Raw genomic sequence first — 17,194 nt, 5'->3', positions numbered from 1 at the left:
GATCTGCAAGAATACTGTGATAATGCTTGCCTCTGACCCTCTCCCTCAGGACTATGAGTGGCCCCAAGTTACGTCAGGATATCGCTCCCCACAGCATCACAGAGCCCCCTCCATGCTTCACGCTAGGAACCAGAAATCATCTCAGAAACAGAATTTTCTCATGCAAGTCAATGCAGTCAATATGAAATGCTTCTGCTGATGTTCGCCAGACAAACACATATCTGGTGGTCTGAAATAATGTAAATGATGATTCGTCAGACCAGATGACCTGTTCCCATTGCTGTTGTGTCCAGTTTTCGTGGTCTCGACACCACTGTCGTCACTTCATAGCATTCTGCGATGACACTAACGGCTTTGGGATGGCTACTCGGCCATGATTGCTTGCAGCATGCAGCTCCTATTGAATAGTTTTGGTGGATATGGGGTTCTGGAGATGGGTGTTCATCTTGGAGGTTATCTGCAGCAGTGTAGTCTTATGTTTCGGGCGACTATCCTCTTCAATGCTTGTCTATCCCGGTCGGTCAACTTCAACTTTCGCCCACTGTTCTGCTTCGCAGAGGACACCTATCCCAGTTTTGTGAAGGCTGTCATAACCATTGACACAGTGGACCTTGAAACACCCATAAGGTTGGCTGTTCTAGACACATACGCTCCAGTGAGGTGACCTCTAATAATCATGTCTCTTTGCATGTCGGACAGGTCGGACATACGAGGGTAATGGCGCTTTGCTGGGAACAGAATTTTCTCATGCAACTGTCACACCGCCAAATACTCAACTGATACCTTCCCTTTCACTGCCACTGGATGGCAGACTGTTGCAATACGTGGTGGGCTGTATTGGACAGTCGAAGTACAACACATTTCGAAAGGGGTGTTCCTATTATTTTGTCCTATACCTGTATATTGTATAATTTTCTTTAAATAAACCTTATACATAAAATATTTGAGTACGAATTGGAACTCATTATTGTATTTTACATTAATTTATATGGGAAAATTTGTTTCGCTTAACGAGTGTTTCGCATTACGAGTAAGATTCTGGAACGAATTATGTTTGTTAAGCAAAATTCCACTGTACTTTATTATTATCTATTTCAACTGGCGTTTGTAAACTATTTTCATCTTTGAATCATTTCAGCCAAAGACTATAAATCGTACTTTCTAATTAATAAGCTATAACCATAGTTTTGTTCTTCAGTAAGATTTCTTCACTCGAATTTTCTTCAGCTACTGGAAAATATTTAGAATGTTAAATAAATCCCATAAATATTTGCCAATAATTTTCATAGAGACGATTTCTAAGTAGATAATATACTTTTATAGTAACCAACCATCGCTACAGTAAGAAGTAGAGAACCTACTGCAGTACTTTTTATTATATTTGAAGAAATTTTAATAAATTTTTAACTTTTTATGTTATTTGCAGATTGTTTTAACGATTTGGATTATAAGTCCTGCAAAAGTAGTGATAATTCCAGTGTCTTCTTCAATCGAACCTGTTTCAACGGAACGTATGCTGCTTTAATGGATATCACCGAAGCAAACGAAACTTTAAGAGTGGCTCCTGCGCAAGAATATCTTAAGTAAATTATTTTTACTTGTAAATAACAAAATAAATTCCGGATTATTGTTGTTTATTTAATTAAATTCTTGAATTTTGAATCCTGAAAACCTATGCTAAAGCTAACTCAAAATTTTTAAATTATTATTATAGTAATAGCGAGCAAAATAATACTATATTATTTGGCGCCGTATTTCCTCCTATAGACGCATTTTGGAACTAAACATTTCTTTTCGAATCTTTTTCACTACAACATAAATACCCGGCAAGTTCGATAACATTTCAGAATCATAACCACTCGGTATTTAAGTAAAAAATTATTTTTTTAATGATAGACAATCAAATCTACTATAACATCTACTTAACATCATTATCATGGCGAAGTATATAAAATTATTTCTGTTTTAACATAGAAAAGATGAAAAATATATATTTTCAATATACGTGAATTCTTTTTCTTTTGATTTTACTAATTTTATGTTTATTTAAAAGAGAATATTTAAAATAAAATGATTTAAATTTAATATAAACGCTAAATATTAATTTCTTTTTATTTCAGTAACTATATTTTGGATCGATCAGAAGGAATTGAAAATATGGGATACATTAAATGGCAGTTGCTAGTCAGCTTGCTTGTTTCTTGGATCATTGTTGTAATTTGTCTCATTAAGGGAATTAAAACATCAGGAAAAGTAAAACTTTTACTGGTTCACTTATTTATTTTAGTTTTTCCTCAGTTATGATAAATTAGTTTTTCAGGTTGTATACTTTACTGCAACATTCCCCTATGTCATATTGATCATCTTATTCATAAGAGGCATTACATTAGAAGGAGCAGTTGATGGAATTATATTTTTTATAAAGCCTGATTTTCAAAAACTCGGTGATATTAAGGTAATTTATTTTTTTAAATATATACAGTATATTCTTTTTTAATGTTATATCGTATCAAACTAATTATTTATGAAAACTATTTGAGCTATTGTCGACTGTTTATTATCGTAATTACTGCAATTTTCTCAAGTTACTATTAAAATTTCAGTAATTACGATTAATAATTATTATACGAAAATTGCAGTAATTTTTTAAAATAATTTTATTGTTTATTTAATGAAGAAATGTAATTATAGATATTAGAAAAATATACATCCGAATATATTCAAATTAAAGCCACGTATCATATATTTATATATAATAAAAAGTAGGTAGAATAAATTCTAAAATTTTAAACACAGTATCATTACTTTATGGTCTTTTCAATTGGTTACACTTATAGAAATGGCTTTGGTATACAATACTTTCATAAGAGTTACATAATGACAATCACTAAATCACTAGAAAGTAAAAGATCGGTCAAAAAATGATCTCAAAAGAAGATCTTGGAACGTCGAAAAATCAAAAAAGTTGTTTTTTTCTGTACGTCTGGATGTTTTGTGTGTGGGGAATCTGATTTTTCCCTCACTTTCAAGCTTAATAACTCTTGTGATTTTTGTCGAAAATTTCTAAAATTTTACAAGGAGGTTTGTGCATTAGGGATATTAATGCTATTAAATTTTGGTGGTGAAAGGTCACGGGAGTGGAGAGATAGAGTGGGTGTGTCATATCTCGAGTGGTATCAGACTTAATGAAGATTTTACTCGTTATTAGAATTTACATTTTTTTTTTTTTGTTTTTTTTTATAAAACTCATCTCTATCTTCAAAATTAAGTTTTTTCTATTTTATAATACTAAATTATATGAAAAGTTTTTAAATGAAATATTATAAGAGATTGTGCCACACGTAATTTTACCTTTCTTGCCGGGAAAGTTACATAACTCGTTGCTGGATTTTATTAAAGTTTCTATCTGCATTTTTTTCACTGTTTTCAAACACCACGTTTTCATTCGTGTACATTTACAAAATGCACCATTTACAACCTTTTATCTTTTTCAATCCTGTCCAACAAAAAAGATCAAGAGAAAATCTTGAGTGAGCGATTCTTATATTTTTGCAAAATCAGACCAATGTAAGAGATCATACACATAATTCTTTGCTTTCAGTTTTTAAACTTAACCTCGCTCGTATCTATCAAGAGTCTTTATAATGGCTTCATCACAGGATCGCCTTGTATACAAATGGGAGCAGCTAGATGGGGTGAGAGACTAAACCACTTATAGAGATTTCTGAGAAATCAACTCGGACTCGAATCTCGGTTCTCTAGAACTGTAGAGCGAAACAAATCATTATTTTTTTATACATAAAATTAATCTTAATCTTGTTTTTTAATATTTTAAAAATTGTATTAAATTTTTCAATGTTTAATTCAGGTATGGAATGATGCCGCTATTCAAGTTTTCTATTCATTTAGTATAGCCGGAGGCGGAATGATAACTTATGCCAGTTATAACAAATTTAATAATAATTTAATTAAGTAAGAATATATTTTAATTAATTAATAATTAAATTCATACTTATAAACAATTTTAATTAATTATATTTATATATATTTTTCTAGAGACGTACTTATTATAGGTTTCGGTGATATGTTGACGAGTCTGTTTAGTGGTTTCGTAGTATTTTCCATGATTGGTTTTATGGCAAAACAATTAGGAAAAAGTGTAGATTCAGTTGTCGAATCGGGTAAATAAAATTTAATTTATTTATATATTATCTATTTATTTATTTATTCAGTTATCTGGCATTAAAGTCGATTTAAATTTCTAAACTTTCAGGAACAGGATTGGCTTTTATTGTTTATCCGGATGGAATAACAAGAATGCCTGTTTCCACATTATGGGCAATTCTGTTTTTCTTTATGCTGTTTCTTTTAGGAATTGATAGTCAGGTAAGATACTTTATTGAAAATATCCAGTGTTTCTCGAAGTTTTAGCTCGTGTTTACTCCTTTTGAAGTTTTCATGAGCACAGACCCCTCTTAGGTATGGGTAACAAGGAATAAATAATATTTTATTTAAACGTAAACCTAAGAATAAACAAATGTATTTTTAATATTAATATTATAGAAAATGGAACCCAAACTATATGAGAGAGATGCTTATTTCTATATTCTAGACTAAAATTATCTGGCTTCGAATACTTCACGACCAACTAATCCTACTTTCACATGAAACAGAAATATCGCATAAGCTTATTCGTATTTCGGAACATTTCGTATAAATGTGAATGTCGTAAAAAAGTTTATAGAGCGATGATAAACATAAACTTATTTTTAATGAAAATATCGACAAAACAACCATTCGAAAAATAATGAAACACAAAAACGTTAAGCACAACTACCATTAAAGTGACTAGTAACTTGTTCTACTGAGTATTATCTGAATAAATCACCTCTAGGCATCTTTCCAAACTAGGCATCTCACCCGGTTTTATCCCATAAGCAGAAGTTATCTCAGAGCTTTTTTCTGATAAAGTCTAATATTCCTTGCTAATTTATAGTCAAAATGACTATAAAGTCTACAACGACTATAATTGTAAGAGAAAACACCACTATCCTCTCTGAACTCTTCAAGTACCCTGACAGGAACCAACTTTGAGAAACACTACTCTAATTGATAAGTTAATTTTCTAATTCATATCGTAAGATATAATAATTATGGCTGTCTAATTTAAAGAAACTGTTTTAATTATTCAATTTAAAACTATGTTATTATGCAATATATTCAATTCAATTAGTTTATTGTAATAATTATTCAATATTACTATCAAACAAAACATTATTAAGAGTAAAAAAAATAAATAAATATTAAAATAAATATATATCTTTTCTATTTTTGCATTTCAAAATCGACATTTCATAACATGCAAAACATGAAAAGTTAAATATTAAATAAATTATTAATTAAATAAGTTATATGAGGTAAGCGAGTTCATCAAGTATTCGAGGAATTCGAGAAAAAGTGATATTCACCCATCTCTAATATATAACTTACTGCATATATAAATTCAAAAATAAAATATATAACAGTTTAAATTAAAATAGACCTCTCCTTTAACAATTAATTTCCGAAAAATTGTCGTATCAGTGTCATACCAGGACATTCTACCGCCTGTTAATAATAGTTTTATAATAATATAGAAATTAAATACCGGTGGTTCTCGAATTTCGGACAACTCGCTCCTTTCTACATAAAAAAAAATTCTACGTTAAATTCTCAATTTCGGATGACAAGCAATAAATCGAGCTATTCGGTGGCACTTTCTGCTTGTTTTGGTTTCGAAAGCGTCAAAATAATTTGAAAAACATTAATTTTTATTGTCTTTTTTTGTTTAATGTACGGTTTTAAATGTAAAATTTAACTGTATAAAACTAAAAAAAATTTTTATTTTCTTATTCTTAAAATTTCTTTGAAATCGGAACTCCTTTATAACGTGCAATTCTATTGTTCGTCTTTTGCACACATTTCAAGAACACATTAAGCCCGAAAGTCGAGGATTGTCTGTGCATCATTAGTCTCGTTACATACAGTCGTAATAGAAAATTAATTCTATATCAAAAACAAGAGTAGACAATCTCTGGTAATATACAAAAAAAATAATATATTATTAATGAAGATATTTATTGTTCTAAGAAAAAAAATTAAGAAAATTTATTTTTTCGCATATATATATATACATATATACAGTATAATAATTATAATACAGAATTTCATGTCTTTCAGATAACTTTTGACACCATTAAATTATTATCTAGTTATTTATTATTATTATTTATATATTTATTACTTTGATTATTTTATTAATTGTATTGATTAGTTTGTTACAGATTGTTAATACGAGATTAAACTGCTATATACGGTTATTTTGTTTAATTTTATGTTATTAATGTTAATTGTTTTTAATTAGCATTCATTTTTATTATTTTATATCATTTTTTCCTTTTAGTTTGCTATGGTTGAAACAATTATTACTTTTATGTTTGATCAATTTCCAAAAACAAGAACCAGAAAGCCTTTAGTTGTAATTGGAATTGGAATAGTACTTTTCTTATTAGGACTACCTCTTACTACTCAAGTATGCCAAATTATTATTTATTATAAATAAATGATTATAGTTTAATTTAAAAGATTTATAATGTAAATTACTCGGCAGTTTTTTAATTATAATATTTTTTACAATTACGAAATTATTATAATTTGTAAGTAATATTTACAATTGCAAACGTGTTGAACTTTTAATATACATTTTGCGTTGGTGGAGAATTTGCTAATTTAAATTGTTAAAATGTAACACTTTTTAAATTTACAAATGTTTTGTGAAAGATTATTCATTTATATACACTACATTTTATGTAGACTATGTCATATGCATGAATTATTCATGCAAATACGTTTTTTAGAGTGAAAATTTTAAATATTTTCAAAAATCAAACAGAAAATTGTAATAAAGTCACAAAAACCTTTAGGAATAGCATTATGCATATAAAAAGAAAGTGCATTTAATTGTATCAATAACATTATTACAGTCTTTAAGCTAAGAATTATAGAAAAGAAAATAATGCAAACATTGCAAGAAATAGTTTCAGACTTTTCAAAATTTTAAACAACTCATACAGGTTTAACAAGTAAGTAAAATGCCGAAAATCTGTTCTTACGTGTTTAAAAATACATTTGTGAAATAAAAAATTGTAAGCTATAGTAACAAATAACCAGCTTCTACACTGCTTCTACATCTGTTATGTGCAAGAACAGGAAAATAGTATACAGGCGAAATCCCACGGTTTACGATGTCTTTCGTAATGCTAAGGACTCCATAGATACGAATAGAGCCGTGGTTATTTACGAAATTCCCTTCACTCTAGGCTATGAAAATAGGGTTAGTAAAGACATCAGATACACGTCTGGTAACCTACCTATATGAAAACTTTGCAATACTTTCTACTTTTCTACAATCCTTCGCTTAAGGATTGTAATAATGTTATTGATACTATTAAACGATAATTATTGTAGCATTTTGAAGTTCTTAACCCAAATTGTGTAAATTAAAGGTTAATATATTTCATTAAATAAATGTAATATATATAATATAGTTATTTTTAATAATACATTGTAATTATCATTCAAATTGTTAATAGATGATTTTATTATTAAAATATTATATTTGTGCAAAACATTTAAATATAATTTTTATATAATACAAATATGGTATTTTTATATAATGGCGGTGTAATAAATACTTTTTAGGGGGGCACTTACTTACTAGAAATAATGGACAATTATGCTGCTGGTTGGCCATATCTACTAATTGGATTTTTGGAATGCCTTGTAGTATCTTATGTTTATGGTAAGTATTACTTTTAGATATCATATTATAAACTTCTTATTTGTATAATATTTTAAGTATAAATAGTATTTTATTTGTGATATCTTAATCATTCTGTAAATGCCAATCAATTATACAGAACATTTTATTGGATGTATTAACGATGTGAACCATAATGAAATCTATATGACACATAACGTTAATAAATCATTTTAAAAATGTGAATCTCCATTTTCGATATTGGATCATCCAGAAAATTATTATAAACTATCATTTCTCCACAATTTTTAATTAAAAATTCGTTTCTCATGACCAGTGGCCTTATTTTTTTCTCCTCCTGGCCACTGCAGGGTTGAAACAAATCATTTCATGTTTTATATCTATAATCACATGCTTTCGAATTATGTGCATATTGCCATAAAAATAATTTTAACAGTGTATAAAGATATATAGAGCTGTGTTAGAGTTTCTCACATAAAGAAGGCAATTGTACAGTACATACTCCAGTGTAGTTAACTATTGTTTCTGCAATAATAGTAACTAATATAGTAGAATTTAAAAAGTATTTCTAAAATAACATTATATATTTTTTAAATTTATTTTTAAACAATGCGTAAAATTATTGTTATTTATTCTCTCCAGCTTTTCTTTATTTCTTAAGAACTTCGCAATAAAAAATAATCCAAGAAATTGCTTTTTAAAGCAGGAATTCGATTGTTAAGTTTTAAAATGGTGACACTTAACCTCTTTTACAGTATAAGTGATTACTTTTAATTCTGATCACGTGTTATTCCCTGTATTACAAAAATGTCAACGATAAAACGTAAAAAAATTAAAATCATGTTTCAAGATTTTAAAAAATCGGTCAACATATATCTCTATAGAAACACAATTTATTAATAAAATAAGACAAAATTAGTCATAAAAGTAAATAAATAAATAAATTATATATATTTATATATATAATTTTCCGTATCTTTATAAGTTATATGTTAAATTAAAAGAAATTTCATAAAACATATCAGAGCAAAATAATCCTGCATCTAAAGTAAACCGAATTTTGATATGTCAAGATATTAGAATTGTGTCAAATATCAAACATTATCTCTTTAATTTCTGATACACGTTTTTTAAACAGTTCAGAATAATTTATTTCAGCCTATTTTTCTAATTTATGGACGAAGAAATGAAGTTAATTCACTTTCAACTGTAAACAAAGTTAAAAGGAAAGCTGGCAAGCGTTCGACTTTCCTGGCACTCGAACAGGATGTTAATTAAAGAGAATCTGGAAGAAAGTCTGATAATTTTCAAGTTTGCTTCGATATAAAATGTAATAACAAAAGCTTAAAATGAGTAATTTGGTTGAATGACGATAAAAGTTTTCATTTAAAAAATATTTAAGTTTAAAAATTACCATGACACTAACTGAAAGTTAAAAAAAATTGTATGGTTCCATCTATTATAAAATTTATTTTTAAATAATAGCTCGTATTATTAATTATTATAAAAAGGCATAAAAAGTTTAATTTTGAGAGTAAAGATGAGTTTTAAAAATATTTTAAAAGCGAATAACGAGTAAAATTTTTATTAAGTCCGACCTCACTCGTGATATGACACATGACTCCTTTATCTCTCCTTCTTCTAGAATTCCGTTCTCAAAAATTTAATAGCATCAATGCCCCTTATATACAAGTTACCATGCCAGATTTCATTTGTTAATCAATGAAAGAAGTTTAAAGGAATTTAAACTTCTATTATGTAATCAATTTACAACATGTTAACGATTGTTATAAATTGAGATCATGTACACTTTATACTAACAAGCTTATATTAATTTTATTTGAAAAAATATCCAATTAACACGAACTTAAATATTTTTTCTTTTATCTTAGGTGTTGGTAGATTTATGAATGATTTGAAAGAAATGACCGGTTGGAATCCAAACGAATGGATCAGAAGTCATCTTATTGTTGTTCTAATGACATTTGCACCAATCGTCATTGCAGTTGAGTTTTATCATTTATTTAGATATATAAAATAATAATTACTGGCTTTATGTATAGTTTATTTTCCTGTTTTTAGTTCGAAATATCGTTATTTTAATTTTTATTTAACTTATTTGAATTGAGTAGTATTATTACTACAGTGTATTTACATGTATGCATTATCGTTACATTCTATATTTGATTTTGTTTATCGGATTTCGGAGTACACGGTACATTAATTTATTACAATACATTTGTAATAAATTAATAAATTAATCAAATTAGTAGTCGCTTGAATCCAAATTAAACTAAATTAATTAATTAAATTAAACCTTTAAACTACTACAATTATTTTAGTATTTTAAAAATATACATGAATATTGTACGTGAAAAAGCTGCTTAGATATGATAAACATACATTTTTAAATTAAAATATCCGATAACCATGAATTTCGTACACGTAATTTGCGGAATTCATTAGCCCATGGGAGATCACAACTTCGTATATATTCGCAGGGTAATTTTTCGAGCCTTTGTTTTGGACACAAATACGGAATACAAGGCGCAAGTTGCGCCTTATATTTTGTAAAATACGGTAATTATTATCTGAACAAATCCTTCTGTTTTAATATGCAAAATAATAGTAATGTGTACACTGTATAGAAACAATACTAAAAATTCTCTATATTCAACTCTAAATCATTTTTACATCTTTAAATACATTTCGGTAATGAAAAGAATAGTAAAGTATGTTTTAAAAAACATTTTTTGTTTTTAGATTATTAGTATTCGTCTCTTAGAAAAATTAGAGCTATAATTTACAATAATTATAAATTTATTTATCTTAAAATTTTATATATATGTACAGTTATTATTACTGCTGAGCTGGATAAGTCAGGAACCATTAAAATTGGAAGATTACGTATTTCCTATGTGGGGTAATGGTATTGGCTGGGCAATGGCAGTAGTACCAATCAGCTGTATACCTCTGGGGATTATCCATGAATTAATCAAAAGATCAAGAAGAGGAAATTTTATATCGGTAAATTTTTATTTTCATTTATTATTTCTTTAGAATTATTTATCTTAACGACAAATATAATACAGGATGGGCAAAAAGTCCGTAAAAACTTTAAACATTCTCTTTAAAAAATGGAAGATTTATCAGAATGAAATGCGCTTTATGTAGTATCATCAGCACGGAGAGGGGAAAAATTAATTCCAAAAATCACCGATAAGTGGCGTTGACATACAAAAGAAATGCAAAACAACAATGAAAATGACTTTCAATGTGTTCATTAGACAAGTGTTTGACATGGACTCTCAGGTATAACAATTTAGCCTAGTAACGAGCAATTATTTATTGTGACATCGTCACAATGCCGGATTTCAGTTTTTAATCATATTTTTAATTTATTTCATTGAAAATATATGCTGTCCACTTCAAATTAGTACTGTACTGTCTTGCCCCTGAACATCATACTTTTCTGCTAGCAATGGAGTCATGCCGGGTCATCTATTACTGCTTTCAGGAAAAACGTTTTTAATTGAAATAATGTAAACTTCCGGATTACGTCAAAAGTTCGTAATCTGGACTTCCTCTCCTGAAGGTTTCCAGGTCTAGTCTCTGATTTCATCTACCTAACTTATTTCTCGAGATTAAGGAAAGGCAGACGGACGATAGTAGGAATTTATAAGTCTACAATTTTTCCAATTGCAGCCCAACAACGACAGCGATTGCACGGTGCAGCATGTCTTGAATGTTACCTCACGGCGAATAGCATTTTTCAATTTCAACAATGTGGAAGAACCTAATCGAAATGCTCGGGAATTTAAATATCCTCACAATCCGGAATCTCAGTGAAAGTCATTTTCGTTGTCGTTTATACGTCTATTCTTGTCTTTTCTTGTATCAGCCAGTTGGGTATGAGCTTCTAGGTTATATCGCCCCGTGGTAAAGTGTGACGTAATTGTCATATAATAGTAGTGTGATGGTCGTTACGCGGGGAATAATGTCTTCCGGGAGGTCTTTTAAGGGTAACTGGCCTCTGTTCAGGCGATAGACGTGGAGAAAAGTCGGAACACTCCACGTGGCCAGCCCGTCCGGGCCGATTCGGTGTTCAGGGAACGGAACCACTTGGACTCTGGTGGGCTACACGTCTATTCGTTGTCTCAAGGTCTGTATAAGAAGGTCAGGACACGCTCCCATGATTCTATGCGGCAGCGGCCATGTTGGGGCATATCGATAGAGATCACCATACGTGGTCCCTGCATGAGTCGACTATTATTACGTATATACATACTCAGAACGTTAAACAATGGGTTATTCTGTGGCACCTAATTGTAAAAGTAAGTCTACCGACCTTCGATTGTTTAGATTTCCTGCAGATAAGCAGAGGAAAGCGAAATGGGTGCAGAACTGCAGACGGGATAAGTGGCAGCCAACTGAACATTCTAAACTATGTGGGAGTAGTGTATATTATGTATTTTTCTATACTTAAGCACACTCAAACCTGTTTTTGAGCTGTAAACTCAAACCTGTTTTTGTGCGGTGAATAGGGACCGCATAAAAAAAGTCTCACGTAGAAAATAACTCAAAACCGTACGAAATAACTAGGAATTGCTTTTTTAACTCCTTGGGCCTTTTTCTGCAATCCCTAATGGGGAAAAAATCCTCTAAGAATTTTATTTTTTATATTAATTAATTATTTCCACTTAAATACCAATCTAACATTAAAAAGTTAAAAATAATCGTTAAAAAATGATTTTATTTGATAAATATAGCTGCAGGAAGTGTTGTTTCATTTAACAAGGCGTGAAATTTCACACCTGCAGTCTAAAGCTGGAGGGGAGCTAACTTACCGCATCTGTTCAAATATAACATAATATTTATGATTTTTATGCTATTAAAATGAGAGGGGCCGAAAAAAACGCATGAGAAAAAAATTTTACTGAATAAAAAATGAAAAAAACCTGCTGATGTCATAGAAAACATCGAATAGAGTTTTAAAAAATTTTACAGGAGTCAATTATGTTCCAATTTGATTGAAATTTTCATATACTGCACAAAACAAATCGCACAAAAACAGGTTTGAGTGTATACGTGAGCTCACATTAAATTATTTGTTGTTCAGCTTCATTTCGAAGAATCTCAGTAAGAACTGTTAATCTCAACTTTTCTGTCAGCGAGATGACATATTTTTACCAGAGATATGAACAGTACAGTACTTTGAATGTAAAAAAACTGTATGGAAGCAAAAACTCATTTATGGGTACTTCTGCTGACTTCCGAAAATGGTATTTTATTATATTTGTATCTTGTGTGTTTACAGAGAAAGAAGTTATGTCTCAGATAAGCTCTGTTAAAAATATCATCAAATCGTGTTTAGTATTATACTTTTTGATTAAATTTTATATAATTAGGAAAATATGACGTTTAAGCCTTTGTAAAGCCAAAAATGTTTATTAATTAAACGTTAGTCCAGTATTTATTTTTTAATGCATTAATAGTATTGGTAAATGCTTTAAAATAAAATTTTGGATAACTTATGTTATTGCATTACTTTATCAAGTGCTTATATACGTAATTGCATCAGTTTTAGCACCTATTTAATTAGTTTCATTCACGACAGCGAGTGATGTGGATGATTGTTTCTTTTAAACTATTTGATCGAAAAGTTACATAAAATTGGGGATGCATAATCATCCGAAATTATTATTATAATTTTGACTGGAAATCACTGGATTTATGCAATTTTAGTTTAATTAATGTCGTATAAAACTGACTGCTCGTACAAGTCTGCTTAAAACATGCGACTCAAAATACCCCAAAATGACGGCTCAAGAAGTAGGTCACGCGTGTCATGACCTTCTTATACAGATCTTGGTTGTCTTTTATATGTCAACGCCACCTATCGGTGATTTTTGGAATTAATTTTTTCGGATCAACGAATGTAAATATAATAATTTTCTGTAAAATCTTTCTGATAGAAATCGTAGTTTAATGATAAATGTTATTCTTCTGTAATAAATTAATTAAAATATAAACACATTTTAGTTATGTTTTATTAAGTATTTAAATAATTTATATCTACACAAATGTACATTAAACAGTTATGAGTAACATTTATCGTAATTATTTTAAAAAAAACAGCCGGGAAAGTAAAATATATCTTTAGAACATAAAATATATCATTAATATTCAAGACAACTTTCTTATTTCTTATTTTTTAAATGATTGCTTGATATTATTTTGAAAAATTTGCATTGAATGAAAAGAAAAAAATGCGTTTTATTTATAATTAATTGTATTTAACTGTTTCCCTACACCAGCAATACGTTTAGAATTAAAATCACGTACGCATTTTTTAGATTTTATCCAGATTCATGAAAGTCGTGAAAACTTGAATATTCTCTGCTAAATCTACAGAATCTAGATAGTCTATAGTCGCCATCTACTTCCTGTAATTATACAGGATGATCATAATTCAAGTACCCCATTCAATGTCTGGAGGGATATGTAGCAACACAAATGCAACTAAATTCTGCTTGCTGTGGTTTCAGGACATGCAAAAGAGATTTTCGCGGGGAAAAATTGAGTTCCAAAATTCATCACTACGGATCTTGTGGCGCTGATAGAGGTACCAAGAGTTTTCTTAAGACATCGACATCGACACTCTCAAAGTGCACTTGTAGCATTATTATTATTTCATCATTGTTCCAGCAAGACAAAACAATGTGTTACTAAAATGTGTTATCGATGGTGCTCTGCGGAGCCGAGGTCGTCTTCGGAAATAAAGAAAGAAGCAAGGCAAGACGAATGACATTTCACGTGCCTTGGGTAGTTTTATACTAGTGAGTTTTGGTACTAATTTTTTTTTTTTGTTTTACAGAAATACCTTACGCATGTCTTGAATGCCACTACACCAAATTTTTTTTGTATTTGGATTGCTATATATTTCTCTAGATAGGTTTGAATAGAGATATTTTGGTTAATGTTACCTATGGTTCCAAAATGGCGGTTCGTCTCTGATTCAAGGAAACAGAAGAAAAAAAACAGTGGAGACACGTTCTAACCTAACCTAACCTATTCTAATAATTTGGTTGGTAATAATTATGGTAATTTATTAGAATAAGTTAGGTTAGGTTAGAATGTGCAACCCCAGTGTTTCCTTTCTTCTGTTTGCTGGAATCGGACACGAGCCGCCATTTTGGAACCATAGGTAACATTAACCGATATTTTAATTAGGATTACACAGTATATTTAATAATTAATTGCAAACAAAAATATTAAATTTGACAACTTAATAGAATAATACAATTAAATCATTTTTTCAGATTATAGCGCTTGTAGAACTTAATGAAGCATTATGCTTAATTTCACTTTATTTATTTTAGTTACTCTAGTTTTGTGTTAGTTTCACCTATGCAACTGAGTACATATTACATTAAACACAATTTCTTTATAAAGAAACTAGGACGTATTTTTATTATATAATTCATTCTGTAATTAAAGAGAAAATTAGTACTGTATTCTTCAATTCCGCATGGGTTAATGTAAGTACAGTACTTTTCATCAAAATTTTAGATTTATGAAAACTGAAAGCTTTCATTTTTATATACCCAAAATTTTGAAATATAAATGATATCATCAAAAATTTATTGATAATCGATAAAAATGTTTATAATTCCAACCAATATGTTCTAATAGTGTCTAATTTAACTAAAACTTTTGAAATTTTTAATATAACAATTTCCAATTACATATTTAACTTTATTCTTCCAGGGCCTTAAAATGTCATTAAAAGCCACAGATACTTGGAGACAAAATGCAAGGAATAATGCAACTAGTATTACATCATCCATGATTGAAGGAGAAAAATATTTGTCGGAGATTCCACGTTATGATAATCCAGCTCTTTCTCTAGATGCTCCACCTGACTATGATTCTAGGCTCTAACACTGTGCATTATTCATTGCTCAAATTATATAGTAATATTTTATTATATATTTTTATATTCATATTTTAACCAAATATCATTGCAGAAAATCATGGTGCAATATTAAGCAATATAATTTATAGCTGTATTTCAAAATGATATTGGACAAAATGATTTAAAAATCGAACTTGAAATAATAATTTAGAAAAAACATTTTCTCCTGTTATTACAAACGCGATGAATTATTCTGAAGATAATATTTCAGAACATTGGATTGATGCCATTGAAGGAACCAAAACTTTTTAATATCGTAATAGAATGTTAACAAACTTTAAAATTAAGCCAGGACGATTAAATACAATTACAACTCCGTGAGAAAGGACGTCTAGATAAAAAGACACATTTTATATGTATTGTCTGTAAGAGAAATATATTTTTTCTTCTTTAATTGAATGTTAACAAAGTTTAACGTGGACCGTGTTTGGACTGCCTTTGGAATTAAAAATACGAGGAATAATTCAATTTCAATCATAATTTTGTAAACAAAGTTTAAAAAGACGTTTCCTTCGAGAACATCCGATTGCTGAGGGATAAAGGCATTATCCTGTCGTGCTGGGGAGCCTGGGTTTGAATCTGTCTGTTCAGAAATTTTCAGATAATAGTATGGCACACCATTCTTCTGTATTAACCTTTGTGGGCCTGCCCAAACCTAAAAAGACGATGACATTTTAGTACGCAGAGCGGAAATAATTTTTAAAAAGTTTCTTTTGGTTAAAGGATAATATGTCATTACCAAGAAAAAAATTAGAGAGAAAATCTAAAACAATATTTATTAATTTCAGAATTGTTATCATAGAAATTTTAAAAATGATGTAAATATATTAGAAATGCAGTTTCGGTTATTAAAAATTAAAACACAAAATTGAATAATTTATATTTTTCGTTTTACTTATACCAAACTAGGACATCGCACGACTTTGTCGTATAGCAGGGCTGTCCAACAGGCGGCCCGCGGGCCGTATACGGCCCGCCAAATTATTTTTACGGCCCGCGAGTACATTTTACTATGAATAAATTTATGTTACTAAATTATTATTATTAATATTAAAATTATTTTACTATGTGAAAATTACGGCCACAATATTCTCATTAATATATTACGAATATTTTAAAGTTTTCTTTTTAGTATAAATAAAATATTTTTTTAATTAACATAAACTGACTTTTCATTTATCAACCTTCTTGGCCTCCGAAATGTTTGGTGAAGAAAATATGGCCCGCGGGCTATGATAAGTTGGACAGCGCTGTCGTATAGAATTGAAGTGGAGTCGGAAGGAAGGAAGCGATCCCTGCACCCAGGGGCAGATCTACATAGGGACTAATAAGGTTTAAGCCCTGGGCCTCCAACTGTCAAGGGCCCACAAAAATTGAATTATTATCATAAATACCTT

General features: G+C 29.4%; 1 protein-coding gene across 2 annotated transcripts in view; it reads left to right on the top strand.

The window, feature by feature from the left end:
- LOC136988720 (sodium- and chloride-dependent glycine transporter 1-like) overlaps positions 1 to 16,677 on the top strand; it is a 44,266-nt gene extending 27,589 nt beyond the window's left edge. For both annotated transcript variants that reach the window (XM_067286676.1, XM_067286675.1), the window contains exons 5-15: positions 1,427 to 1,583; positions 2,121 to 2,253; positions 2,321 to 2,455; positions 3,869 to 3,972; positions 4,057 to 4,181; positions 4,274 to 4,386; positions 6,443 to 6,571; positions 7,741 to 7,840; positions 9,712 to 9,824; positions 10,673 to 10,846; positions 15,590 to 16,677. In XM_067286676.1, the coding sequence (XP_067142777.1) occupies positions 1,427 to 1,583; positions 2,121 to 2,253; positions 2,321 to 2,455; positions 3,869 to 3,972; positions 4,057 to 4,181; positions 4,274 to 4,386; positions 6,443 to 6,571; positions 7,741 to 7,840; positions 9,712 to 9,824; positions 10,673 to 10,846; positions 15,590 to 15,763 (1,457 nt within the window). In that variant the 3' untranslated portion in view covers positions 15,764 to 16,677. The remainder of the gene's footprint in view (positions 1 to 1,426; positions 1,584 to 2,120; positions 2,254 to 2,320; positions 2,456 to 3,868; positions 3,973 to 4,056; positions 4,182 to 4,273; positions 4,387 to 6,442; positions 6,572 to 7,740; positions 7,841 to 9,711; positions 9,825 to 10,672; positions 10,847 to 15,589) is intronic.
- Positions 16,678 to 17,194: the final 517 nt, after the last annotated feature.

This window comes from Centruroides vittatus, unplaced genomic scaffold (genome assembly GCF_030686945.1).
Source record: "Centruroides vittatus isolate TY-2023 unplaced genomic scaffold, ASM3068694v2 scaffold_386, whole genome shotgun sequence".
Taxonomy (NCBI): domain Eukaryota; kingdom Metazoa; phylum Arthropoda; class Arachnida; order Scorpiones; family Buthidae; genus Centruroides; species Centruroides vittatus.
The sequence above is the reverse complement of the archived record's forward strand: the minus strand, read 5'-3'. Positions and strand labels throughout refer to the sequence as shown.